Here is a 27,118-nt window from a genome sequence, read left to right on the forward strand (position 1 = left end):
TCCAGAGTATCTTAGGAAGGGATTAAATGGTGTTGCGATGGCTTCCAGTGCAACTGTGAGAAACCTTGGTGTTGTTTTTGATCAGGATTTGTTGTTTAAACCATATGTTAATCAGGTTTGTAAAATAGCCTTTTTCCATCTCCGTAATATTGCAAAGATTAGGAAAATCCTCTTGCAGAGTGATGCAGAAAAACTAGTTTATGCGTTTGTATCTTCTAGACTGGATTACTGTAATGTGTTATTAGCAGGATGTCCAAGTAATTTGCTGAATAGGCTCCAGCTGATCCACAATGCAGCAGCACGAGTACTGACAGGAATCAGCAGGAGAGACCACGTCTCTCCAGTGTTAGCGTCGCTCCATTGGCTACACGTAAAATTCAGAATCCAATTAAAAATTTTATTACTTGCGTATAAAGCCCAAAACGGCTTAGCTCCACATTATTTGCAAGACCTGATAGTACCTTATGTTCCTGGCAGAGCTCTCCGTTCTCAGAATGCAGGTTTACTCGTAGTTACTAGAGTATCCAAATGTAGATTTGTGAGGGCGGGCGTTCTGCTATCAGGCACCGTTACTATGGAACCAACTTCCAATCTGGGTTAAGGAGGCTGACACCACCTCCACCTTTAAAACTAAACTTAAAACCTTTCTGTTTAGTAAGGCCTATAGTTAGTGTTTAGTAAACCTCTAGCTGGTGTTAGAAAATCTCTAGGTAGTGTAAACTCTAGTGTGTTAGAGTCAGTAGTCATAGCTGCAGCTATAGAACAAGACTATAATAGTTAGTCTCAAACATAGCTTCGTGGTAGATATGCTGCAGGGGGGCACCGACATGATCCACGTGGACGGCGCCTCTCACCCTTCTTCTCCTCTCCTCTTCCCTTCCTCTCTTCTCCATTTCCATTTTTATTTATTATAAGTATCTCATAGCCATCATTTATATCCATCGCTCCTGTAGTTTCTTGTGCCGGCCCCCCTTTTTTCTTTTTTGTGCATGTCTGCAGGCCAGAGCTTGGGGAGCTGTGTGCTGGCTTGCGCCCCCCTCCGGTCATCCCGCTGCTGCTTCCACCTACCTGCGCCCCCCCCCCCCCCCTGGTCATCCCACTGCTGCTTCCACCTGCCTGCGGTCCCCCAGCCCTAGTTGTGATGTTTGCAGTCCTAGTTGTGATAATGTTTGCCGCCCTAGTTGTGATGATGTTTGCAGCCCTAGTTGTGATGTTTGCAGCCCTAGTTGTGATAATGTTTGCAGCCCTAGTTGTGATGATGTTTGCAGCCCTAGTTGTGATAATGTTTGCAGCCCTAGTTGTGATGTTTGCAGCCCTCGTAGTGATGTTTGCAGCCCTAGTAGTGATGTTTGCAGCCCTAGTTGTGATGTTTGCAGCCCTAGTTGTGATGTTTGCAGCCCTAGTTGTGATGTTTGCAGCTGTAGTTGTGGTGATGTTTGCAGCCCTAGTTGTGATGTTTGCAGCCCTAGTTGTGATGTTTGCAGCCCTAGTTGTGATGTTCACCTTACCTTTACCGAGAACTAACGCACTCAAAAGGTCTGTTATGTACAGGGCTGTAGCTCACTGGAACAGTCTCCCCCCACAATTGATTTCAACCACAAGAATGGCTAGTTTCAAAAGTAAACTGAGAGAAGCTGTGTTTCGACATAATATTCTGTTACAATAGTCTATTAGAAAACTATGTTAAAGGAATCCATTCATGTTAATTTTTCAATGTTCATATTATTATTATTAGTATTTGTTCATATGCACTGAGAAATTTATGTTAATATTTTCAGGTTAATTGATCTATGTAATTCTTTGTACAACTGCTGTATTGTTGATTAATTGTATGATTTAATGTGGACCTCAGGAAGAATAGTCTTCATATTTATGCGGACTAATGGGGATCCAATAAATAATAAATAAATAAATGTTTGCAGCCCTAGTAGTGATGTTTGCAGCTCTAGTTGTGATGTTTGGCCCTAGTTTTGATGTTTGCAGCCCTAGTTGTGATGTTTGCAGCCCTAGTAGTGATGTTTGCAGCCCTAGTTGAGATGTTTGCAGCCCTAGTGATGTTTACAGCCCTAGTTGTGATGTTTGCAGCCCTAGTTGTGATGTTTGCAGCCCTAGTAGTGATGTTTGCAGCCCTAGTTGTGATGTTTGCAGCCCTAGTTGTGATGTTTGCAGCCCTAGTAGTGATGTTTGCAGCCCTAGTAGTGATGTTTGCAGCTGTAGTTGTGATGTTTGCAGCCCTAGTAGTGATGTTTGCAGACCTAGTTGTGATGTTTGCAGCTGTAGTTGTGATGTTTGCAGCCCTAGTTGTGATGTTTGCAGCTGTAGTTGTGATGTTTGCAGCCCTAGTTGTGATGTTTGCAGCCCTAGTTGTGATGTTTGCAGCCCTAGTGATGTTTGCAGCTGTAGTTGTGATGTTTGTCACTAGTTGTGATGTTTGCAGCTGTAGTAGTGATGTTTGCAGCCCTAGTTGTGATGTTTGCAGCTGTAGTAGTGATGTTTGCAGCCCTAGTTGTGATGTTTGCAGCTGTAGTTGTGATGTTTGCAGCTGTAGTTGTGGTGTTTGCAGCTGTAGTTGTGATGTTTGCAGCTGTAGTTGTGATGTTTGCAGCTGTAGTTGTGATGTTTGCAGTCCTAGTTGTGATAGTTGTGATGTTTGCAGTCCTAGTTGTGATGTTTGCAGTCCTAGTTGTGATAGTTGTGATGTTTGCAGCTGTAGATGTGATGTTTGCAGCTGTAGTTGTGATGTTTGCAGCTGTAGTTGTGATGTCTGCCCCGGTAGGAGCGTGTTTGAGCCGCGGACCCGCCCAGGAAGTGGCAGACATGACGGCGCGCAGCGACACGACACACGTCTAAATTGCTTGTCAGAAAAGTTAGAGTTATCAGCCTCGGACGACAGCGGCTCGTCCCTGTTTTTTCTCGGGATGTGCGTGGTTTCCTCGTCGGACTAGGACCGGGGACCCCCTCGCTCGGTTTCGGTTGACACTTCGCTATGAATGGCGGGGGTTTCTCCGACTTTGCGTAACGTGAAACTTGCGGGAGCCAGTAAGGTGCTTTTCTCCTGAGAGGCTTTTCCTACCAAACTCCACATTTCACCGTGTTTTTCACTCTCTGGACCCTGTTATCATGACGGTAAGCGGACCCCTCTTGAAACCACATTGTACCTTTTAAAACAGTCTTTTTCCTGTCACTGCTTTCTGAATTAATGTCAGATAAAGTCACCCGGGAGCGCGCAGAGGTTATGTTAGTTTCTATATTGAATATAGCTAACTTCTGTAAAACTTCTGTTAATTCTGGCATTATTATTATTATTTCATGGTGGATCCCTGTTGAGGTGTCAGATGTGAGAGTTATTTCTTGTTTGTAGCGGTTGTTGTTTTCAGTAGCAGGACGTGTCGCTTAAGGCTGATTTATGGTTCTGCGTTACACCAACGCAGAGCCTACGGCGTAGGGTACGCGGCTACGCGCAACCTACGCCGTACCCTACGCCGTAGGATCTGCGTCGATTTAACGCAGAACCATAACTCAAGCTTAAGCCCGCCTCTGTGCACAAACCAAATATATGCACGATGTCACACATAACACCACCTTCCTCAAATTAACATGTCAGGAAATCAAACCGACGCAGAAACGACACGACTCCGTTTTTAGAAGCGTGGTAGGTTTTCACAAGTGCACTGTTATTGCAATGTTTGGCTTCCTCGTTGTTTCATTTTCCCCCTCATGGCTGCTGCGGTTTGCACACAGACACGAACTGCCAAGAAAAACCTGGCCGTGTGTTTTTATAGCGCAATCAGGAGCTATTGACTCTCCAGGCCACGGTAAATCCAGGAACTGTCATCACAATGCGTGCACACAGGGATCCACCTATTCACATTGTGCAGAGAGGTAACTCATTTAACGACACCTAAAGGGCAAATCTCTTCAGACAATATGCTTTTATACCGGCAGGAGAGGTTGTGAAGAGTGCATGCTGTATGAAACCGTCTGCAGAAGTTTGTTTACCTTCAATCTCACCAGGGTTACTAATCTGACAGCATACAGGACTGTCTCAGAAAATTAGAATATTGTGATAAAGTCCTTTATTTTCTGTAATGCAAAAATGTCATACATTCTGGATTCATTACAAATCAACAAATATTACAAGCCTTTTTTATTATTTTAATATTGCTTAAGAAAACTCAAATATCCTATCTAAAATATTCTGGGAATCTTAATCTTAAACTGTAAACCATAATCAGCAATATTAAAATAACAAAAGGCTTGCAATATTTCAGTTGATTTGTAATGAATCCAGAATGTATGACATTTTTGTTTTTTTAATTGCATTACAGAAAATAAAGAACTTTATCACAATATTCAAATTTTCTGAGACAGTCCTGTATGCTGTAATCAAGGCCAGCATTAAGGTTATTCCTAACATGTATTCCCTCCCTATTGGCTTTTTTTTCTTTTTTTACCTAGGGGCATGTATCGACTAATGAATGTATCAGTCATGAAATGGCACAAATTACTACTATAGTTTAACCAGAGAGCTGGCAGGAGTTTTTTTATTCTTTTATGTGTTAATTAAAGAGTACATATTCTGTATTTTTTTCAAGGTAATACATTTTTTTGAGGTCTTTATAAAACATTTGTGACACATTTTGATCAAAATGTGGTACAAAAGCTCAGCTTCTTGTCATAACTTAGTTTTAGGGGGTGGAGTTAGCCGCTCCACTCCAGATAATCCCCCTTTCATTATGTCGCCATTTATTTAAAATCATGCGACAGCTTGACTCTAACCAGTTCTGATGTACAATAACTGCCACATGATGTGAAGTTGAGGATGAATAAACAAGAGTCTGTTAATTCTACTCTCATCCGTCCTGAGTGACGTCTTTATCTTTTTCTTTGCCATGTTAAATGTAAAGCTTTATTCATGCCCTGATGATGCAGCTCTTAGCTGTGATTATGACTGGATTTATGTGGATACACTACTTTCTTAATTCATATTTTGACAGTCACAGATGTTAGAAACATTGTCAGATCACATATGGGTGAGAAAAAGAAAAGTTATTTGACTTATTAAACATAAAACTAATCAAAGTACTACATTGTTCCTTTTACACAGTGTGTTAGCAGGCATCAGACTGTAATAATTGATAAAGAAAACCAGTAGCATGGATGAGCTGGCTTAAATGGAGAGAAACCTGAGCAGTGCTCTGGTTTACTGGAACACAGGGAAGGGTGAATTAACAACTGACAAGCTGTGATTAAAGTTGATAAACCACAGGAAAAACTATAAAGGTGGATGGGAATTGAAATGAATAGGAACAAAATGAAAGGTTTTTTGACACTGGTATGAAATTAACAAACAGCAGTTACAAAGTAGATGTGAAAATGGGCCTGTGGGAGATGAGATGGCAAGTATGGAGAGATTTAAAAGTAAGGAATGTACATGGAAGTAAAGGAGATAAGCAGAGGGAGGAATGCATGTTGGGGAAAGTTGCCTAATCTTAATCTGGGATCACCACTTCTTGAGGTACCTCGTGCATGTTTTCTTTTCCTCTCATGGTGTCAAAAACTAAAGCAGTCCTGCAGCAGTGCAAGAAAACAGGAACCTTTGAACCAAATGCCATCCTGCAGTGAAACTGCTTCAGTGTATTAGTCTTTGATCACTCGCCTCACTATATATTATATTTCCATCGTGTTAAATGTGAAGCGTAAAAATTCCATTAAAATAAGTTTCTGTTGAAGAATTACACACAGTTCAATTCAATAATACTTAAATAATATGTCCTCTTCAATGGTTGACTTAAAAAAACAGAAAACAACCAAAACCCCCACAAATTTTCTCCCGTTCATCAGTCAGTCTTCGTGCTGTGGTTGATGTCTCAGGACATGGACTGAGACATAATTTAATTGAGCTGTGTTATCTTTTGATAGGATTTCTTACACTTACAGTTTAATTAGTACATCCATTAGCTTTTTCTTATGTCTCTGTTTCTATTCACTTATTATATTTCTTCTTTATAAAACCTGTTCAGACTTGTTTGTGATTTGTTGCTTTACACATGAGTGATCTTGTCTTACGGACCAGCAAAGACATCACACATTTCCTTCCTGTCAGCTGCTGGATTTTCCTCGGCCATTTACATGAAATTTACAGGCTTTGACTCTACTTTTTTCTGCTTTGCAGCCTGACCTCTTGAACTTCAAGAAGGGATGGATGTCCAAACTGGATGGCAGCGGGGAGGTAAAGGGTCATACTTCTGTTGTAGGTCAAAATGTCTCCTTCTCCCTTCTCTAATGGCACTTTTCCACTAGTACCTACTTGGCTCAGCTCGACTCAACTCGGCCTAGTTTCTTTTCCATAACAATTCAACATCTGGAGAAGTAGGCAGGGTTGGAGCGAAGCTGCTGTGACACATTTGATTGTGTGATCTAAACGAAGAAGACAACACTAAAGATGTAGAACATGGAGGAGATGATATATACGTGCTGCTGGGTCTGTGGCTTGTGTTCCATATCAAGTTAAAAAAATGAGAGTGAGAGAAGCTTCAAGCGGCGACGCTTTTTAATTTTTCTTAGTTCGTCTCGGCACTGCTGAAAAGTCAGCTGGAGCCGCGAGCAGCTATGAAGTGACAGAGCTCCTGGTAGATCTGGTTGTTCCTTATCGCCCGTCTAGATCCCTTTTTAATTCTTTCCTCAGCCACCAGGTTTATGAACATCTGCACCTCAGAGTTGGATCACCAAACAGACTTTTGCACTGCCATTGCTGGTCGAATAAAATTAACAAGAAGCCGCCGTCAGAGTCGCTCTTTCTCTGATGTCACATCCTGACTCAGATGTCTGACTCCAACCCCCCGACCAATCGGTGGCCTGTAGTGTGATGACGTCAGATGCAGCCGACTCAGCCGCTTAAAACCTCGGGAGAATAGTTACAGAAAAAGCGCCAAACCGAGTGCAGGCGAGCCGAGCCAGGCTGGGTAGGTACTAGTGGAAAAGTACCATAATACTACTACCATGTCAACATCCTTTGCTCTGAATGAGAAAGCTTGTTTGTAGGGTGATAAGTGTCACGTTATACTAATTATTGTATTAACAATTGGGTGGCTTGAATGTTGAAACGAATGACCCCTGATCAAGTTTCTCATTGCACACATCACAGGCTGGTAGTCTTTAGTTCAGCATGGGGCCTTGGTGTTTCTCTGTTTGTCGTCAGTCTTTTACACCAGGCTTACTCTGTAAATGGGATGCTTCTATTTCATTATAGTGATAGTGTTTAAAGGACACACACATTTGCCATCTTTTTAAAGTTTACACAATAACTTGAGGTCTTAATGAAAGGTCTGTGCTATGTTTTGGTCACAATACAGCAGGGATACAGAACAAAAGCTCCCTTTTTATCCATGTATTCAGAGAAGCTTGTTAAGTGGGTGTACTCGTACACCTTTTTTTGTATTTTTTTTTTTTTTTAAAGTCTGTGTTACAGCTTTGCGCTCCCCACTTCTGAGGTCTACTGAATTCAATATCATGTGGACCTGGGTGCACATAAAAAGTCTAGATAATTCTACTCTTACCCAGGTTTATAATGTCTTAGGACACTTTAAATCTGAAGGGCTCGTTGAATGACACATTTTCCCAAATAAAATGACATGGTTATGTTATCTCAGTTTCAGACTTGATAGTCACTTCAGATCCCCATATATGTTCTCATGAACACTAATAAGTATCCTTTAATGTTTGTACTGAGCAGTTAGTGATCCTGCTTAAACCTGTGTTGTTTTCTGTAGTGGAAGAAGCACTGGTTTGTTCTGACTGACGCTGGTCTGAAGTATTACAGAGACTCCAGCGCAGAGGAGGTATTTATTTAATCATTATTTTTCATGTCCTTTTTTTTTTACGTCTGTTGTGAAGGTTTGTAATGATAACTGTGAACTGTTAAATACTTCACAGAGCATGCAAAGGAAAACAAATATGTGAGGCTGTTGGCACAGAAGGCAAAGATACACAATGTTGTTCTGTTTTCTGCACAGAAAGATGACGTGGATGGGGAGATTGACCTTAAATCCTGTGTGAAGGTGTCGGAGTTTGATGTGGAGAAGAACTATGGGTTTCAGATACAGGTGACTATCTGTGTCAAAGGTCAGACTCTGTCAAAGCAGAGTTTGTGCTGAAAGATTAACAGATTTTTAAATGAAATCACAATTTTGATTGATGCAATTAAAAAAATCGTGACACTTTCAACTATTTGTGCAACTAAAAAAAATAGATTATTTTAGTATTTTGCTACTTCCTGGGGCAACACAATGAAATTGAGCTTTTATTTTTATTTTATGGTTTTATTTATCTGTAGTTTTATTCACCTGTATAGCATTTTGGGGGTTTTATGGCACGTTAAAGTGCAATGATGGTACAATGAATGTACTACAAAAAAAGCACACTCAAGTGGTGCCCCAAATAATAATGTCAGTCTTTTTGAAAGGTATTTGGTGCTAAATAATGAACTGAAGCTTTACTTTCAAACATTAGATCACAAAATCTCTCAGAAATATCACAATGACATAGTTTTTCCTTTTTACTATATCATCTCCGTCTCAGCCCTGTTCTTCCATATCTTTGCATATCCTGAACTTGTTTTTTTTCATTTTTTTCAGACGCGGGAGGCCATGTTCACACTGTCTGCCATGACGGCTGGAATCAGACGGAACTGGATAGAAGTTTTAAAGAAGAGTATTCGGCCCAGCAGCTCTCCAGACCTCACACAGTAATTACCACATGATCACCAAAGACAGAAACCAAATCACATTTTTTATTCATACATTTTATATATATGTATATATATATATACATATATAGGTTTGTAATGTCACACAAAAATCACGGTTCAGTACGTACCATGTTTTTGAGGTTACGGTTTGGTTCATTTTCAGTGCAGTAAGGGGAAGAACACAAAACATAATAATGGCTTTCATTTCATTTTCAACTTTCGCAAAGTGAAATATTCTCAAATTAAGCAACAATATAAAATGTGTGTTTTAAAATCTGTGTTCTCAACAACTGAGTATGGTCACAGATCTGCTATAAAAACACCAATGGCATTAGTCTTGAAGGTTTAAGACTATTCCTTCCGTTGCTTTTTACTAGATTTCTGTCCGATATAGTGCCTTAAAGGTGGATGATTTATTTTTTAATTTCTAATCTTCAGATTACCAGATAACAACAGCGACAAGGAAAACTCCCATGGGCGCTTTTCACTGTCTTCACGTCGTCCATCTTCACGTCACGGCGACACACATTCAGAAGTCCCGCTGAGCTCCACCACGACACCTCATCGCAGGTTGGACTACGTGGAGCTCTCACCGGTTCCCGCCTCCACCGGTCCTCCACCAGCCGGTCAGCGAGAGGCGGGAGAGGGGCAGGGGAGGGAGCACAGCCAATGGCAGGAGGAGAGGAATACAAGCAGCCAGTGGGCGGCCGTGCTGTCCCAGAAGGCCAGCGGCACGGGATCAAACCAAAGGCTACGCATGGAAGAGGATATCGAGAAGAAGTGGGCTGAATTTGAACGAATGCCGTTAAAGGACGTGAGCTCCTTCCCATCACCTGGATCACGGACTTCTAGCCAGTCAGCCAACGAGGCGCTGCAGAGGGAGGTAGTGCGTGGGGATGATTTTCTAATTTGCAAATATACTAAAATGCAAATTAACACTTCATCTACTTGGATGAAGTAAAAACATTGTTTCCTCCTTTTTAACATACTACATTGCTTTCTAACCTGCCCTTCACTTTTCAGAAATGTTTTCCATCTGAAATAACAATCATTTAAATAGGGTTGTCCCAATCAGGATTTTTTAGCTCCCGATCCGATCCCGATCACTTGAGTTTGAGTATCTGCTGATCCCGATTTTTCCCGATCCGATCACTTTTTTTGGCACCCGATACATTTTCGATACTTTTTCCAGATCAGATACATTTTGGCAATGAATTAAAAAGAAAAAAAAAAAAGGACTAAAACTTGAGTTATCCCAAGTTTCTTTTATTGTCCATTGGAGAACAACATGGACATATATTTCAACAAAGCTTATCAGCACTGGTGCCACAAAATGTAAACACATGAAATTGTAAACTAAAACAAAAAGTGCAGAATAGTGCAATAACAAAAATAAATACATTTAACTTCGAAAGAGGTAGAAGAAAATTAAAATACTTTTTGGCTTAACCTTAGTGCAACATTCTGAATGGCATGAAATGAATAGCAGCAGCTTAATGCAACATGAACATATATAAAGTTTCACAATTCAAACATGTAAACCATGTTAGTTTCGCTTACGTCGGCCGGAAGTGACGGCGGCCAGAAGTGACGTTAAATGCAACGATATATAAAACAATTTAATATATATTAAAAACATTAATAACTAAGTATATCCAAATACTTTTTTGGTCGATACCAATGTTTTGAAAATGCAGTGATCGGGCGTCCGATCGATTGGGACAACCTTATATTTAAACTGAAATGAAAATGAAAAGCTAAAAAAAAAGAAAATTTGTTGAAAAAATAAAACAATTTAAAAATGACTTAAAAAAAGAAAAAGGAAAATTATGCATTAATGAAAAAACTATGTTAATACTTCTGACAGGCCTGTTTGCTTTTGTGTGTCGTGCTGTGCAGCTTGGTTTGACTCTTTTCTGTCTCTGATATGCAGTTTGGATTTAAAAAACAAAAAAGTAACAGCTGCATGTCAGAGCTGGTGGGCTTTACCTCCGCCTTCATCTCTTCTCAGGTGGCGTCACTGAGGCAACAGCTGGAGCAACTGCAACAGAGGGAGGGAGGAGAAGGGGGAGGGAGAGGTGGAGGACATGTGTGGGGCCGCTGTGGCCCTGAAGCTCCCTGCAGCCGCAGCCTGGTGGCCATGGAGCGGGCTCACCAGCAGGCGCTGGAAGAGCTGCAGAAGCAGCACGACCGACAGATCAGGGAACTAGAGAACGAGAAAAACCGGCTGCTGCTGGAGGAGACCCAGGACACAGCACGGGGTCAGTCACCCAGACGGATTCAAAACAATGCGTGTCAAAAATAAATAGAGAATCCTGTGACATTTTCCAGTAGAGACTTGTTTTACAGGTTAAGTGTAGAGGATAATATCAGAGTTTTAAATGCTGTAAAAAATAAAGTTAATCTAACACTATAGATATTTTGATGATGCCCTTTGTATTTTATTAATCTGTTCACAATCTGTTTTTTAAATGCAGGTTTAATCTGTGATCTTTTTTCCCTACATTATTTTTCTTTGTTAAAAAAAGATGCTGTTTTCCAGTTGGTTTCGTCTTTCTCCATCAGGAAAAACCTTCACATGCCCTCACCATTTGTCGGGAGTAAGTTAATGTCAAGCTTGTGTTTGTGTTTCAGTGATGGAGGCTTTGAAGAAGAAGCAGAAAGAGGAGCTGGAGAGAGTGAAGAGGCAGAGCAGCGGGGTGCTAGATTCACAGACTCTGCGAGCTCAGCAACAGTAAGTAACTTCAGAGAAGCTCTTGTCATTGCGACAGATCTATAATGTCCCTCCTCGGGAGCTTTTGGTTCACCTCGCGCTTGTGCCATCTACTCAGTAACCATGGGTTGAGCCACATCCCTTTTTGAACTCTATTTTGATTTCAACACTTCTTTACTGTTTACGGACCTTATGACTGTAGTGCGGCTTTGTGTACCAGTATGTTTTATTTTTCTCTCTAAAACACTCATAGCTGCCTCTGTGGTGGTTCTTTCTATTGCAGTTATCTGCAGCAGCATTTGCTCCTGCAGCCCACAGCTTCCAGCTATCCTGGCTGGCAATGGCAGTTATTTAAGTAAAAATTCATAGTGCATGGTTTGTATATTTGCAGAAAACAAATAGGTGACATGATTTGGAAAAAACGTAATCTCCTCCACATGTGCAGGCATCTTTGTCTTAGTAAGCTTTGGTAATAATTTCCTGCCCTCAGTCATTGCAAGCCACCACTGGACATTTATGTGAATAGGTCTCTTGTGCATTTAAGTGGGAGCTGCTCAGCCACATTTGAGCTTTCGGTGAAATAAAACGTGAATTTGCTTCAACTTCAGTGCAATTCAGGGCTCCTTGTTGAAGCAAGCCCATTACCGCAGTGGCCAGCAGGTCCTGTCAGGCACTTTAGGAATGTAGAAGAATTTGCTCATGGATTAGCTTCCTTTTGTCAGCTTCACAAGGCTTTTGGCACAGGGTGTCTCTGTGGCTGCTATGGGGGCCTGCACTTTACGGTTTATCTGTGTTGACTACTGCATTTCTCACTTTGCATATTCTTCCTCGTTTTTGTGGTTATTGCTTGTAAATGGCGCGGGGGTTGTACAGCCACAGCAGGAAATACTTAGGTCATGACAACAGAAAAGCACTAAGCACGTTGTTATCGAACACTATTCATGTCATGTGATACCATTTAGCCTTTTTAAAAGTTGAAATAAGTAAAGAACAGGAAACAGGAACTTCCAGTGAATAGGAAGAATGTGCTAATTATTTAGAGGATTATCCTTTATTGTGCATACTGCATAAAGAACGGTTGTCACACTTGAGAAACAGCGTGTGTCCTTCTGATCCGTACTACCCACATGATAGAATTTTAATGTTGTTGTGTTATTTTCTGCAGGGTGGAAACTCAGGCCCTGCAGAGAGAGCTGGCTGGTCTGTCTGAACGCTACTCTCAAAAGTGTCTGGAGCTGAACCGAGCAGAGCAGAGCAGCGCCGAGAGAGAGAGGGAAATCAGCCGCAAGGAGAAAGATTTGGAGCAGCTCAGGAAGGAGAACGTGGTCAGTTAGTGGCAAGTTGTACAATTTGGCAGGTGTTCATTTTTAATGAATTATGTACTTGTATATTTGATCATATTCAGAAGCCTAGCCTCAGGTTCAGACATGAGGGTACATGCATAATACCAGTTACTGCTTACTGCTCTTTATTTTTTTTGTTTTTTTTTATATTAACTTGATACAGTGAGAAAATATGCCTGAAGTTAGCACTACGACTATAAAAAAATTAGAAATGGATTTTGTGCACCTGTATGGTAAGAAATGGCTATTACTGTAAATTGTAAAGACAAAATATTTTCCACTCCAGGACCTAAAGGCCCGTTTGACAGAAGAAATGACTCGTACGCGATCCACCATCACAGATCAGGGCTCAGGGGACAAAGACAAGATGCCATGTGAACTACAGGTACTGTTTTTGTGAAACTGAAAGTGGGTGAGAGGGTGTTTTGCATCTTCCTGCACTGCTGCATACATGCACATATACTGTGTACAACTTTCAGAACTGACAAATACACCCTTTTGTGTGCTGTAGTTTGTTGCATCTACCTTAGTTTCTCTCTTTTGTGTTAATTTAAAGTTCAAAATTGGAGAAATGCCAACAGCAAATATATTTATCAGAGACATTGCAGCTATTACAAGGCTTTGCAGTTGTGTGTGTGTGTGTGTTGTTTTTTTTTTATTCATCTAGAACAGATATGTTTTCTCTGTTCATTAAAAGAAAACCCCTCTTGTGTTTGTCTCAGGTTCTCCTCAGGATAAAAGACTATGAGATAGAGTACTTGCACAAAGAGATCAGCTGTCTCAGGAACGAGCTGCAATTTCTAAATACGGTACTGTTGGTGTATGATTGATCCGTCCCAAATGTGTGCGTTTCTTTGTGTAAACTATTGAATGAACAGTGTGGAATGCTAATCTTCACATGTGTAAATTAAGTCTAGGTGAAGTATTTTGTAGCCTGCAGATGTACGCTACATATAATTTAAAATGCAGGAATTACAGGTTTGTTTGGTAGTGGATATGATGTCACAGTTAGCCTCGGGGCTCTTCTTTGTTTCCGGTTTGGAAGATAAATGACTCATGTACTGCTCTTTGCTCTGCAGGAAAAGCGGCTGGCCTGTGAGCGCTACGCCGAGGTGCACGGGGAGCTGAGTGGGATGAAAGGCAGAACTGAGCGTGAGATTCAGAGTCTGAAAGAGCACTTGAGACTGGCCATGGCTGCTCTACAGGAGGGCCAGACGCTTGGGAACAGCCTGGACCACTGAGAGGCTGCTGGTGGTACCGAGGCTCTCGCAGATGCAGCAACACATTGGGACTGATGTAGAACTGAAAGGGAGTGAGACTGCATTGTCACCATGATACAGCCAAAACATATGAGTCTGTTTTAGATACTTGTCAGAGCTTTTTTCTTTTTTGTTTTTAATCCGTCACCGTGGTAATTGAATCAAAGATAAAGAAATTGGAGCATAGGTGTTGGACTCCTACAACTATGTCAGAACCTTAGTAAAGACTCAGCTTTCAGTCATTCTGCCAATGAGTAGTCGGTTTCATTACACTGAGCCACATGTGATGCGTTAAAGTGCACTTTTCTATTTTTATTTTTTTGCTTGTGTGAGTGCAAGCCTGTATAAGTGCATATTTGGTCTAAAAACTGGAAGATTTATCAGGTTTTTATTTCATCAGGCATTGATAGATTTCATGCTGTCGACTCTTGTGGTTGATGAACTTGTCATTGCCCCTGTCTGTTGCCTGAGACAGCAGGGGTCAGAAGTAGCTACTGTCATCAGTTTTGTTATACAGCTTTCATGTTATGTTTGTGTTTACTTTGTGGAGATGGTATGCATTTCTTAAGAAGTGGGAGTTTATCATTTGTGGTCATTATTTTTCATTTTCTGGATAAACATTTGGGCTTGTCTGTTGTTTGATAAAGCACAATTATGTTGGGATTAAAAAAAAACAACCGACAATTTCTGATTGGCAGGCTGAATTGGGAATGTGATGTATGATTGCTTAGAAACTGGTTCATACTTAATTTTCAATTAGGAATCTTGCAAAAACTGTTGAATGATTGTTACACGTGTCTGTATTTTTAAGCCATGAACCCCCAAGCTCCCAGTCTTGCCTGATCATTCCTGCTATGCTTTAGTTGTGCCACCATCACAACAAATGACAGGTTTTGCATCAATGAGCCATTTTTCTTCTTTTTTAATTTTTATTTTGTACTTTTACATTTCTTATTAAGAAATATTGTGATAAAATGACTTACTGTATCTACCTGCGTTTTGGAAGCATTTTTATATTTAATGTACTGTAGAGCCTGTAAAGTCTTTGTAAATTATACTCGTTTTGCAATCAATAAAGCAACTTCAGCAGAAACTTTCATGCTGTAAATTCCTTTAACTTTTATTGTTTTTATTTTATTTTTATTAGTTTGCACACAATAAAAGTAACACTTACAATCAAAATAGTAAAACAAATGTGACAGGAGAGGTCAAAAAGCCAACAGGCTTATGCAGTGGATCTCCCCTCAATTTAGGAAGTAAAACTAATTACAAAAAACAAAAAAACACAACAAGACGAAAAATATAAACAAAAAACAAAGAAGGTTAGACTACATACAGTAGTTACAGATCATCAACACACACAAAAAACAATCAACCACAAAAAAAAATCAACAAAGAAAGCTTGACATTTTTTAAATGTGAATTAAATGAAATGATACATTTCTTTTAAAAATCTCTAGAGAAACAGAGCTTTTGATAATGTGAGATATGGAGTTCCATCTGTACACCACGATATCTGAGGGAATACTTTTAATACTTTTATTCTGTACCTACCCACATCAGCAAACTAAAGACGCAACCTGGCTTTTGTTTTTGTTCTTTTTTTTTTTTTAATAATTTCACTTAAACCTAACCATCTCCACATACATCTGTTAAAAAAGTAGTAAGTAGTTAATCTATATAGCACGTTTCACGACAACGGAATGTCAAAAGGTGCTTCACAAAAAATAAAAAAATACAATAAAAGTAAAAATACAAAAGTACTCACTGGGAAACTAATAAAATGCAAATCCTTTTTTTTTAAATCCATATTATTTGATACAAATGTCCGACCTACTTCGAAAACGCCATCACTAATGACTGCTATGGACGCCTTTGGCCACCAGGGGGAGCTCGAGCTTTTTTCTTCTTTTAACACGTCAACCCTGAAACCGGAAGTGCGCTAACAGCAACAGCAACAGCCATGGCGACCACGGCTGCGACCCGCACGGCGGCTAAGGTTGTCAAACCGATTTTTAGTCGTGATTTAGACGAGGCAAAGCGCCGTGTCCGGGAGCTGTATCGGGCCTGGTACCGTGAGATACCGAACACAGGTATGTTGAGCCGAAGCTGCGCTGCAAAAGAGAGAATAAGCGAGTCTCGCGTCAAGGTCGCGTCTGTGTGGAGCAGCACACTGATGCTGAGCTGCTGGCGATAAACATTCAATAATAACTGTGTTTGCAGCTGCTATGTCCTTTATCTTAGTTTAACATGTTGGTATTTTCATGTACTCTAGATTTACGATGGTAAATCTACAACATTTCTTTATCACGTTGACACTGTATTTAAAAGCGAGTGTTGGACGCACAAGTGAAGCAAAACATTGGTGCTTTTCTTTTATGGGATCATATTTACTTTTCTGTTGTATTATTCATGTTTAATATGTATGTTTATGTTGGATTTCTGCGCACTTTTGGAAGCTGAGCGTTTTTATCATTAAAGACCAAAACTTTCCCACAAATCTGATTTCAGAGACCAAAAGCAGTCATACATTTGTTCCTGTTTGTGCACATACGGCTGTAACTTATGGTGACCTTTTTTTCTGTTGCATCATTTATTGGTCGTTTCAAGTAAAATATGGATAATGAGTCAACTCTATTTATATTCATAGTTGTTTCTGAAAATATTGCACCTTGTCAGTTACAACTATTAGTTATTGTTAGGGGTGCACACAAGCCGGGACTCGAGGACTAGTCTACTGCATGTTTTAGATGTTTCCCCGTCTTCAAAACACCTGATTCTAATCACTGGTCGTCATCAACATGTCATCAAGGTTTACACAACTCTGTTGGTGACACAGCCTTGTCTATCAGGGTTGTGTTGAGGCAGGGAAACATCTAAAACATGCAGTAGACTGGCCCTCGAGTCCCGGCTTGTGTGCACCCCTGGTTATTGTAAACATTAGAGCAACCTGCCTGTTAGTTCATTAATTTATTGGTTGACCCAAAATAAAAACTACAGAGGAGATTCTCCTCAATTTGACTAATGTGGTAGAAGCATAATGACTGATTTGTGTTTTTGTCTGCAGTGGCCATGTTTCAGCTGGACATCACATCGCGTCAGGGAAGAGACAAAGTGCGGGAGATGTTCGACAAAAATAAGCACATCAATGACCCCCGTGTGATCGATATGTTGGTCATTAAGGTAAAAACAGCCCTTCACTGATGGGTGGACTCCACCAACCATGAGCATTTCAGTTACTGCACTAACTACTAGTTATCTAAAAAATCATATTTGTAGCTTATTTTCTTTCTCAAATATTGATGGGTGCTTTCTTGCATGATAGTGGAGCAACACTGGATATTATTCAAAATTGCACCAAATGATCTCATATTGGTTTGTTTTTTTATACTACAGGGTAAAATGGAACTTCAGGAAACGATCCACGTGTGGAAGCAGAAGACTCACATTATGCGCTATTTTCATGAGAGTGAGGAGCCTCGAGCCACTGACTTCATATCCAAATTCTACAAGGGTCATGAACCTTGAACTGTGTAGCTGTCTGACCCATCTTTGCTAGCGTCAGGTGTGAAAAATGTTTCTCTTTATTGTAAATACACGCTTAAGACTCAAATACCTACTGTTTTTGTCTTTTGTTCATGCTCACTGCTTTTTTTTAGTACAGTTCAACAAAAAAATACACTGAGGGCAGATGTAAATAGTTTTACTCAAAGATAAACAATTTTTAACATCTCAATGTTAGAATTATTAGATAATTCTTCCATAACAGTTCAGATCTTTGACTGGCTGTCCTTTTCGAGATGATTTCTGGGGACTGTGCACCTGTAAATCTAACAGAAGACACATGAAATGTGTTGTGTTTCAGCTTAAGTGTCAGATAAGATCATATGTACATTGTAGCGATAAGAGGATTCATCTAATATTCGTGTGACTTGTGTGATCTCTGCTCTGTTTTTGAACTTAAGCCGACAGGATGTGCTGTATTGTAAGTGTTATACCCTTCACTAAGACTGAAAGTAGCGCATGCAAATACAGTACGATATGAATAACTTTAGACAGCCTAAACTGTCAGTAATGGTAAAAACCCTAAATCCATTGCTGGCAGAAGTCATTTGAAAACACAGCAGGACGAACCCCAGGAAGGCATTTAAATATGTATTCTTTAATGACACTTCCCAGCAGTAGTGATTAAAACAGGATAATCTGTGAAGGAAAAAAGAAGTGAAAGGTAAACTTTTTTACTTCACACTTATTAAAATGTTATGGCTTCAGTAAAAGCTGCGAGTTACGAAAACCAAAGCACATGAATGTTTTTCAAACTCTTTCCCTACCAGAATTCCAGGTATTGATAATGGGCTCTTTGCCTTTTTTAAATCAAAAGCTGTAAAGGGGACATATGGAAAGAGAATTTTTATTTTCCTAAGCTTGAAATCATATTTATGAGTGTCTAAAATGTCTAATCAAATAAAAAAAACCCTGACAAAAAAAAAAAAAACACCCTCTTTACTTTTTATGGTGACATTTAAGTCTAAAGGTATGACTCAGTGAGCCACACAGATTGACTGGGCACTTTAACATCACACACCCAAGATCCAAGTATAATTATCCAGCATCACCAATTGACTTGTTGGAAAAATCCGCCCCGCAAAATCAGATGGGCCAATGGCTATTGAGTTTGCACAGGGACCAGAACTCGATTCAGGATTTTGTGCTGTCCTTGAAGCTAAAAGGTACAGCTGTTTACAATGCATTCATTGCATGGTGTTTATGCCGCCCCCCAAAAAGGTAGTGATGTGACTGGGGTTCCTGTAATGCCAGGTGTCCCAAGAAGACAAGCAATGAAATGTATTATGTTCTTTAAACCTGGACAAGACAGAGCTAAGTGGAGCATGTCTAGTATAATTTCAGATATTGTGCTAGATAGCTATTCGCAGCTATGATAATAAATAGTGGTATAACTTAAGATCTACTAATTTGCAGTATAGCACTAAATAGCGTTTCCAAATTAATTAAATGTAAATCAAATTTAACTTCACCTGCTGTGTAAGAACAGTGTTGATCCTGAACATTATCTATCATGACAACTGCAGACGAGCCTTCTCCAGCTTGCATTGTGACCTGCAAGCCCTCGTCTCTAAATCCATGTTACCAAGTGTACCCTTTTTTTTCTATTTTGGATTTAAAACATGTCCCTCCCACGCATATTTATGTTCCACTTGAATATTCAAAGAAACGTGGCCCTTTTGGGTACTCAAAATGTATCCAGCGCCTCCCGGGGTGAAGTTTTCACACAGGGAATCACCCCAGTAAACTGTAAACAAGGATAGATTACCCAAATTGACAATAGCAACAAATAAAGGGGGCGGGACTTATCATTGAAACAATCGTTAGAGGCCCCGCCCACAAAGAACTGAGCCCGCCCCTAAAGCGGGTTGCTATGGGAGGCAGATTTAAAAAGATGATTTTGTACATTATTTACGGTATTTAAACGTGCGCAGTATTTTATAAAACCCTCAGGAAACTATCACTCTTGAAATGGCACTCGTCATTAAATTATTTTACTCTTGTTTTTGTAATATGAACTCATATTTCACCAAACTCGATAGCCTGTACAAATGTATTTGGGGGGTTTTTGCATGTCTATGCGGAGAATAGCTGCTGCCTGGGTGAGAGGCTGCAGCAGCGCCATCTGCTGGCCGTTCACCCACACCGCAGCTTAGCAGGAAACACCGCAGCCAGCACACTGGACATCCAGCACATGTAAGAGTTTACTTTCTCATGCATCATTTCAAGTTCCAGTTTACCAGAAAACAGCAGTCGATCTTACAATCATTAAAAAAATACGTTCAGTCAAACAAGAAAAATTAAAAACATTAAACCAAACCAATAAATACTGTACAGCATCAAATATTTACAAACCTCTCAACTTGGTGATAACCAGAACAAATACAATTAGTAATGTTATGGAAAATGGAAATGTCGGAAATAAAAAGACTGGCCAGGGAAAAGTTATACCCATTCACATGACCAGGCGTCATTATTATTGTGCTTCACTGTCGGTAACAACCTACCGTATAAAGTTAATCTGCTTTACTTAAATATAAACTTACTACTGCTGCTTAAATAATTTAAATAACCAGTTTCAATGTAAAAACATAGGATTAGTGAAAACAGGAGGAATCTCTTTCACAGTAACAGAAATGAAACTCTGCTTAGTGAACCTAACAGCGAATGAATTGGAAGTGTGTACTTAGTGCAGAATTGTTCACATTTGTCCCTTTCGTCCATGAAGCCTCTCAGTTGTTGAGCTCTTTGTGACACAGGGTGACGTACCAGCATTCATCAGTAAACAAAGCAACACAGTTCCTTTAGTGTCTGGCCACAGCTTACGAAAGGAAAAAAAAAAAAAAAAAAGCATCACTGGCTCCTCCCAGCCGTCCGTCTGACTTAACGTGTGAAGGCCAAACGCCTGAAGAATGTGTTGACCTCAAACACGCCGGGTTTAACCGCGCCCCCCGTCTTGTCGGTTTCTCCTATCCGGACGATCTGTCCCTTGGCGATGGCAGCTTTGAGGCTCATGCTCTTGAGTATCCGGGAACCGGGCTCAGAGCCAGGTGTGGGCCGAGAGGACACGGTGATGTAGGTGGCGTCCTTCTGATGCTCCTGGTAACTCACTGTTGGAGATAAAGTAGCAAAAATAAAAGATTTATTATTTGTGGTGTAATGCTGGTCACTATTAGTAAAAATAAAATAATAATAATAAGCTGGGGCCGGATTCACCAATATGTTCTTAAGAACAATCTTAAGAAATGTCTTAAGATCTAAAATTAAGAAGTTCATAAGAAAGTTCTTAAGTGCAATTCCTCAATATTTTCTTAAGAACCCTCTTAAGAGCTGTCATTTCTTACAAATTTCTTATTTTTCCTACTTAAGAACTTCTTAAAATATGTAATTGCATTGCACGTGCCAACAAACAACATTTATACAGGTAGTTTGGTCTTAACCGTCAGTCACTCACTAAACATGGAGAAGGAGAAAAAGAAATGCAGGAACTTTTCAAGGTTATGGTGGATGAGATTAATGTGCGAAAAAAATACTATTGGGGAAAATTAATAATAATTAACTACCACGCTAACATGCTAACAAACAGTTAACAGGCTCTTTGTGTAATTAATTACAAAGTACTGTATATCCTCAAACTATGACCTACTAGTCTAAACTTGTCTAAAATGTGTTGGAAAAAGGTGATATTAGAGGCTTATTATTATTATTATTATTATTATTATTATTATTATTACCTTTTCACAGAAGAAATTTTAAGACAGGTCAAGGTTGTCTTAAAGTTAAGAAAAAAGTCAAGAACAAATTTGAGAACTTTTATTTCAAGAATACTATTTATTCTTAAGTTTCTTCTTAAGAAGAAACTTAAGAAGAAAGTTGATAAAAAATACTTAAGAACTTTATTGGAGAATATGACTTCTTCTCTTTTTTCTTCTTAAGACTGAACTTAAGAAAAAAATGACACTTAAGATTTTTTTTCTTAAGAATGTTATGTGAATCCGGCCCCTGATCTTTTTTTGCAGACTTGGTGTATTTCCACCACGGTGGCTCTACCTGCAGAAGTTACGGCTGTGTCCGTGGTGCTGGCGAGCTCCAGCAGGACCGTGGGATATGCAGGATGCATCAGGAAGAGTTTTCTAATGAGAGGCACCGCCGCAGAAACGCCCGGTGCCACCTAGACAGACAGCAGGACCAGTTCAGTAGAGTAAACGACAAATGCAGTGGGGTTACATAAACAGGACAGGGGACGCTTACCGTTGTCTTGGTAACGTTTTTCTGTGCTCTGATCGGGTCGCTGGCCCAGAACAAGAACGCTGATTTGCCAGTTGAGGTGGAGATTGCAGATGTTTCCAAAACGAGATGAGGACACACAAACTCGGCCGTCCACAGAGGGTGGCTACTGGCTCCGTCGATAACCACCGCCTGAGAGGTGAAGAAGGAAAAGTGTGAACGTGTACACCAGGAAATATTGAGCGTGCATCTCAATTTCTGACAACTTAAAAAATGCAAACCAAAAAAATAAAAAAGGAAAATATTATGCAGCATATTCTGCATTGATTTTGGTTGAGTCAAAGGCGCTTACCGTCATGACCCCATTCGCTGAATGCTGGAGGAAAAGATCCAGGACGCCATCATTATTGAAGTGTCCCGGTGCTGGCTGACTGTGACCGGAAAAGAGCTCATCTTAGTCGCGTTTCAAAAACCTGCCCTGTTAATACTTTGTATTCAGCCTATTCACTTAAGGGATTTACCACACTAACTTATGAGCCAATAAATGTAGACATCCTCAGCTCGTGGAGTTTTTTTTCCCTTCTTATGTCAGTATAATGATATAATGGTGTTTTGTCCAGTGGAGATGTTGAGATGTGCAGGGTTGTACCTGTGAATGGGAGCTGAGCTGAAGGTCCATTCCTTGCGCAGGTCTCTCTTTCCGAGCACCGACAGCTTCTTTTCACCGTACACCAACACCAAGTCACTTCTGCTGGAGTTCAGGTTGGAAACGTTGTCCAGACTGTTGCGGTTGTTACCAAATCCAGCCACTAGAGGGAGCAGGAACTCCACACACTCAGTGCCTCTGGAAAGGGAAAGACAAACAGAAAACTTGTGACTTCTCTTAACATCAATCAAGTGTTCCACACAACACAAATGGTCCTGCTAAATAAGACGTTTGATCCTCTGAGACTGGGTCAAACAGAATGACCTATCTATAATCTGTAATCAGTTTTGACGAACAAGCTCAACTTTAGTTTTTTTTTTTGTTGATAAGAAACGGCCGCCTGACAATCTGAAGTGACGTGGTATTTCAAACAACACCGGGTTTGTACCAACTGATGAAGTTAGTTCAGAGACATTGAAGGTCTTTGTAGCGTAATCACAGTCATGAGCCAGACACTGAGGCACACCTGTAGATGTGTATGAGGGAGGAGGAATTGGGTTCCTTGAGCGCCTCCCATCCTGGATCCTTCTTTCTGAGCTGCTGAGAGACGGGGATTTTGCCGGTGGCACGGATGTAGATGTCTCGTAAAGAAATGGCCTGAATGTTACCTGGGAAAAAAAGCAGCACATGCATGTGAGAAACACTGCTGAGGAGAATGAGTATTCACATCCACACACACTGCAGAGCTACGTACAAACATTCATGGCTTTACTTGTGATCTTTATACTTCTCCTCACCCAGACCAAATAAGATGTAGTATGCTCCTTTCTGAGTCTCGTGCAGCAAAGGACCAATCAGCTTTCCCTGTCCCGTGAGGTTGAAAGGGACAGGATGTCCAATCACCTCTTTTTTTTGTCCAGAGATCAAAGTCAGTGCTAAATCCAGAGACTGAAAAGTGACAGGAATGGAAAAAGGAAAGTAAAGTCACTGATTGAGAACACTAAGAAATATGAACTTTGAGCTCCTGATCCATGGATCTGGCATTGAGATCAGTGGAGGCTGAGCACTGATCTTATTTAGTGGTGAGATATATATCCAAATAAGCACATGTCACATGCTGAAACAACCAAAAATTAGCATAACATCAGGTTTAATAAGGTCTACACAACTGGCGACAGTTACACTTCATATAGGTGTGGAAGCAGAACAGAGGAAATGAGTTTTACATTGTCTGCAGGCAGGGTGGCTACAAGCAGATCTGGGACCGAGTCGCCCTCCAGGTCTGGGAGTAAAACCGCCTGGGATTCAATGTTCCTCAGGGGGAGCTGCCACAAGTCCTTCCCTGGAAAAGGAACAAAACCGCTTTAAACACGTTTTGAGCTTCAGTCGTTTAGACCCGAATCCCGACCTGAACGAGAGGTATTGAAAGATGTGAAAACAACCTGTGGTGCCATTGACAGCGACGAGGAGGGATTTCCCACCGAGGAGGCACACGGGAGAAAAGTGGACGCTGTTCTGCAGACCACACTGGATGTAGCTGACGTATTCCTTCATGACTTTCCTCCACAGCACCTGACCGCTGACTGCAGACACGGCCACGGCACTGTAAACTGGGGGTGGGGGGGACAACATGCCATCTGTGTGAAGTCTTGCATCAAAACCGGTATACATTTTTATCTGCTCTGGTATAAACATCTGAAAATCGTCCGCTTTGCTTTCTTTTCTGATGTCAAATCCTCCAAATTTCGAGGAGCTTACCTTTGTTCCCTTGTGCTGAGTGGGTCTCATTAGTCCGTCCAGTCACGCCCAGAAACACATCCTCCGCCCCGTCGCCATCAACATCCCACAACGCCAGAGGGGGTGGAGTCACACCTGAACAGAAAATAAAGTTAGCTCCACGCACTCAACAGTCACAGCAGCTTTGGTCCTCAAAGACTTGTAATCTTGTAGTCGTTGACAACTTTCACTGTTTACAAGCAACCTCGTTTTACAAGTACAGAATAAATGCACAAATTTCACGCTGAAACACCTTAGATGGCTGCAAGGAAGATGCTCTTGGTGCTGTATAATCAGTGGAAGGCTGAAATTAAAGGGTGAGCCATCTTTGTCTAGACAACCAGACTGCTTAGTAAGTCTTTGTAAAGCTAACATTATTACAGGTTCTGCCACTGAATCATCAAAGGAAGCTCTTACAAGGTATTTATCTTTACTTTAGTTACATATGAAGACCCATAACAAACACTCTATTTACTTTAAGCCAGGGGTGTCGGACTCCTGTCCTCCAGGGCCGCATTCCTGCATGTTTTAGATGTCTCCATGCATCAACACACCTGATTCTAATTAATGGTCGTCACCAGCTTGTCATCAAGGTGTGGACAGCTCTGTTGGTGTCACAGCTCCTTTTATCACGGTGTGCTGAAGCAGGGAAAAATCTGAAACATGTAGGAATCTCCGAGGACTGGAGTCCGACACCCCACCCAGTGTTAACATTTATGCACAAATGTTAAACTCAAAAGTGAAGTGGTCCTGAGAGAAGATGAAAGTTTACCTCCTGCTTCTCCCAGGGCTCTCTCCCATTGCTGCTCTCCCTTCTTGCAAGGAATCAGGAAAGCACAGAGCAGCACGAGCAACATGGCGCAGACCAGCGGCACCAGGAAAAATGCACTTCGGACCGCGTTCTTCACTCTCAGCTTCTTCTCTTCCGTATCAGAGATGTGAACCCCCAACCCCGCAGCCCCCGATGTCCCAGCTCCCCCTCTGTCCTCCCCCATCCTCTCCCTGCTGGAGTCCCTGTGCCGCCAGTACTTCCCGCCTTTCATGTCATCTCTGTCCTGCCTGGGTTTGCTTGGGAGTCTCTCCGTCCACTCGTCCTCCTCGTCCTCCTCCTCGTCTTCATCCTGGGCCTCATCCGTGGCCCCCACGAGTCTTCCGGACCTGCAGCCGCGCAGCTTGGAGGACCCGGTGCCCAGGCAGCTGTCCCTGCCCAGGCCGTTTCGGGGGTAGTTGAGGACGAGGTCATCCTCTTCGCTCTCGTCTTCGCTGTCGGCTTGGGTGAGAGGGTCGTACTCCCCGAGCTGTGAGCCCTTCTTCCCTGCAGACAGATAAAGCAGCTAGTGATGACGGTGCCACACCGGTGCCATACTTGATATACAGGAAACAAATCTCTGATCTAAGATTAACCAATAATTAACCACATAGCTGCTGATGTCAGTCAATGCCATATATTCAAGTGGAAACACAATCATTTACTTGAAACAGATGTGTAAGACATATAACTTGTTTGAGGAAGGGTGTCAAGATGTGTGGTCCAGGTTGTTTTGAAGAAGCACAGAGAAATGGGCAACGCTGACGCTGGCGTAGATGCAGCGGTCAGCCAAGAAAGTGTGGTACAGGAGATGAAAGACACATTATGCAACATCCCTTTGAAATCAGAGGACATCCATCAATAGCAGTGCCATCAGCTCAGATGGCACTGCTAGTCTTCTGTACTTTTGGTGCAAGTGTTCCAGCCAGAAAGTCTGATGTGAAAACAAGGTCATGTGGCTCAACCATGCAGAAAAGCAGAAACTTGGCAATAGAGAAAAATGGCAGCAGGTGCTCTGGTCTGATTAGATTGGCGTAGGTCTGGAGAGCTGTACAACACTGAGTGCATGCAGTGCCAGAGGTTTTCTAACAAGTTTGGGACTGGATTTCTGCAAATGGAGTTAAAAGCATCCTCAGAGCTGACAAACACAGACAGATGGTTATCCATCATGCAATATCATCAGGGAGGTGCCTTTCTGACTGACCCTACATTTATTCTGCAGCATGATAACAATCATCAAACAGCCGATATCACTACTAACTAGTTTTAGCATTAAAAACAGGGGATCTGGAAGTGATGTAATGGCCCCTCAGGGACCAGATCTCACAATAATCAAATCCATCTGGGATTATTTGAAGAGACAGAAGGATTTGAGACATCACACATCCACAGGCGATCTGTTGTTAGTTCTCCTGGATGTTTAGAAAAATCTGCTTGCCATTGCTCCTTAGAAAATTGTGCAATTGTGGTATAGTCTCATTTTAAAATCCACACGTACATACGTAGGTGCGTGCGTGTGTTTTCTTTGCAGATAGAAGCAGCAGCAGCAGCAGCTCCAGCGTTAACGCGGCTAGCTCGTGGCAAAACCAAAACACAAGCGGTTTTAACCTGATCGCTGAACTACATACACGGACAATAACATCCATCTGATATAATACCCTCAAAATATTCACCTTATTAATATGAGAAGATACAGAACAGATAATACATATGTGTATCATCCCAGTCTGTGAAATAAAGCAGTTAGATTTATGGAGCTGAGACCCCAGGCGGATCGATCTCAGACCACCGGCGGTTTCAGTAAACCAGACCCGTCAGTTCATCCAGGCAGGAGGAGAATAAACGCATCTTACCGGGTAGTTTGAGGGCTCGGGACAGAGCTGCAGCCATTTCTCCTCGCCAGAAATATCACAAATGAGTCTGACGCGAGGCTGTGCAGCTCCTGGGCACTGACCCAGGTACTGCGCCGGCCCAACTGCATCATGGGACTTGTAGTTGTTGGTCTTTAAACCATGTAGTTTTCAACTAAAATT

General features: G+C 41.2%; 3 protein-coding genes across 4 annotated transcripts; 2 read left to right on the forward strand and 1 right to left on the reverse strand.

The window, feature by feature from the left end:
* The first annotated feature begins 2,822 nt into the window (after positions 1-2,822).
* Positions 2,823-15,151, forward strand: triobpb (TRIO and F-actin binding protein b). Of its 2 annotated transcripts, none has more exons than XM_061711839.1 (12): positions 2,823-3,126; positions 6,176-6,232; positions 7,773-7,841; positions 8,016-8,105; positions 8,637-8,746; positions 9,188-9,635; positions 10,761-11,010; positions 11,384-11,483; positions 12,628-12,787; positions 13,092-13,190; positions 13,528-13,614; positions 13,885-15,151. In XM_061711839.1, exons 1-12 carry the CDS (start codon positions 3,121-3,123, stop codon positions 14,044-14,046), a joined length of 1,638 nt encoding a protein of 545 aa, XP_061567823.1. In that variant the 5' UTR covers positions 2,823-3,120; the 3' UTR covers positions 14,047-15,151. The 2 variants fall into 2 exon arrangements, with proteins under 2 accessions (XP_061567823.1, XP_061567824.1); XM_061711840.1 differs by having other exon boundaries at positions 9,188-9,632.
* Positions 15,152-15,989: 838 nt separating this feature from the next.
* Positions 15,990-17,677, forward strand: ndufa6 (NADH:ubiquinone oxidoreductase subunit A6). The gene is made up of 3 exons (XM_061711390.1): positions 15,990-16,157; positions 17,132-17,247; positions 17,461-17,677. The coding sequence occupies exons 1-3, from the start codon at positions 16,028-16,030 to the stop codon at positions 17,590-17,592; spliced, it is 378 nt and encodes a 125-aa protein (XP_061567374.1). The 5' UTR covers positions 15,990-16,027; the 3' UTR covers positions 17,593-17,677.
* A 118-nt stretch (positions 17,678-17,795) lies between these two features.
* Positions 17,796-27,084, reverse strand: fam234b (family with sequence similarity 234 member B). Its single transcript, XM_061711389.1, has 12 exons — positions 26,939-27,084; positions 25,050-25,592; positions 24,260-24,373; positions 23,944-24,111; positions 23,728-23,843; positions 23,299-23,449; positions 23,028-23,169; positions 22,505-22,699; positions 22,208-22,286; positions 21,880-22,047; positions 21,679-21,799; positions 17,796-20,738 (listed from the first exon to the last, which is right to left on the reverse strand). Exons 1-12 carry the CDS (start codon positions 26,973-26,975, stop codon positions 20,512-20,514), a joined length of 2,061 nt encoding a protein of 686 aa, XP_061567373.1. The 5' UTR covers positions 26,976-27,084; the 3' UTR covers positions 17,796-20,511.
* Positions 27,085-27,118: the final 34 nt, after the last annotated feature.

The sequence above is a fragment of the Cololabis saira genome, chromosome 21 (assembly GCF_033807715.1).
Source record: "Cololabis saira isolate AMF1-May2022 chromosome 21, fColSai1.1, whole genome shotgun sequence".
Classification (NCBI taxonomy): Eukaryota; Metazoa; Chordata; class Actinopteri; order Beloniformes; family Belonidae; genus Cololabis; species Cololabis saira.

Coding starts and splice junctions, on each gene's coding strand:
- triobpb (XM_061711839.1), top strand. Junction 11,011..11,383: donor GACCCAGGACACAGCACGGG/GTCAGTCACCCA, acceptor TTTGTGTTTCAG/TGATGGAGGCTTTGAAGAAG. Junction 11,484..12,627: donor ACTCTGCGAGCTCAGCAACA/GTAAGTAACTTC, acceptor TATTTTCTGCAG/GGTGGAAACTCAGGCCCTGC.
- ndufa6 (XM_061711390.1), top strand. CDS start 16,028: ATGGCGACCACGGCTGCGACCCGCACGGCGGCTAAGGTTGTCAAACCG. Junction 16,158..17,131: donor CCGTGAGATACCGAACACAG/GTATGTTGAGCC, acceptor TTTTGTCTGCAG/TGGCCATGTTTCAGCTGGAC. Junction 17,248..17,460: donor TCGATATGTTGGTCATTAAG/GTAAAAACAGCC, acceptor TTTATACTACAG/GGTAAAATGGAACTTCAGGA.
- fam234b (XM_061711389.1), bottom strand. CDS start 26,975: ATGGCTGCAGCTCTGTCCCGAGCCCTCAAACTACCCG. Junction 23,844..23,943: donor CGCTGTCAATGGCACCACAG/GTTGTTTTCACA, acceptor TTCCTTTTCCAG/GGAAGGACTTGTGGCAGCTC. Junction 22,700..23,027: donor TCCCTCATACACATCTACAG/GTGTGCCTCAGT, acceptor TTCCCTTTCCAG/AGGCACTGAGTGTGTGGAGT.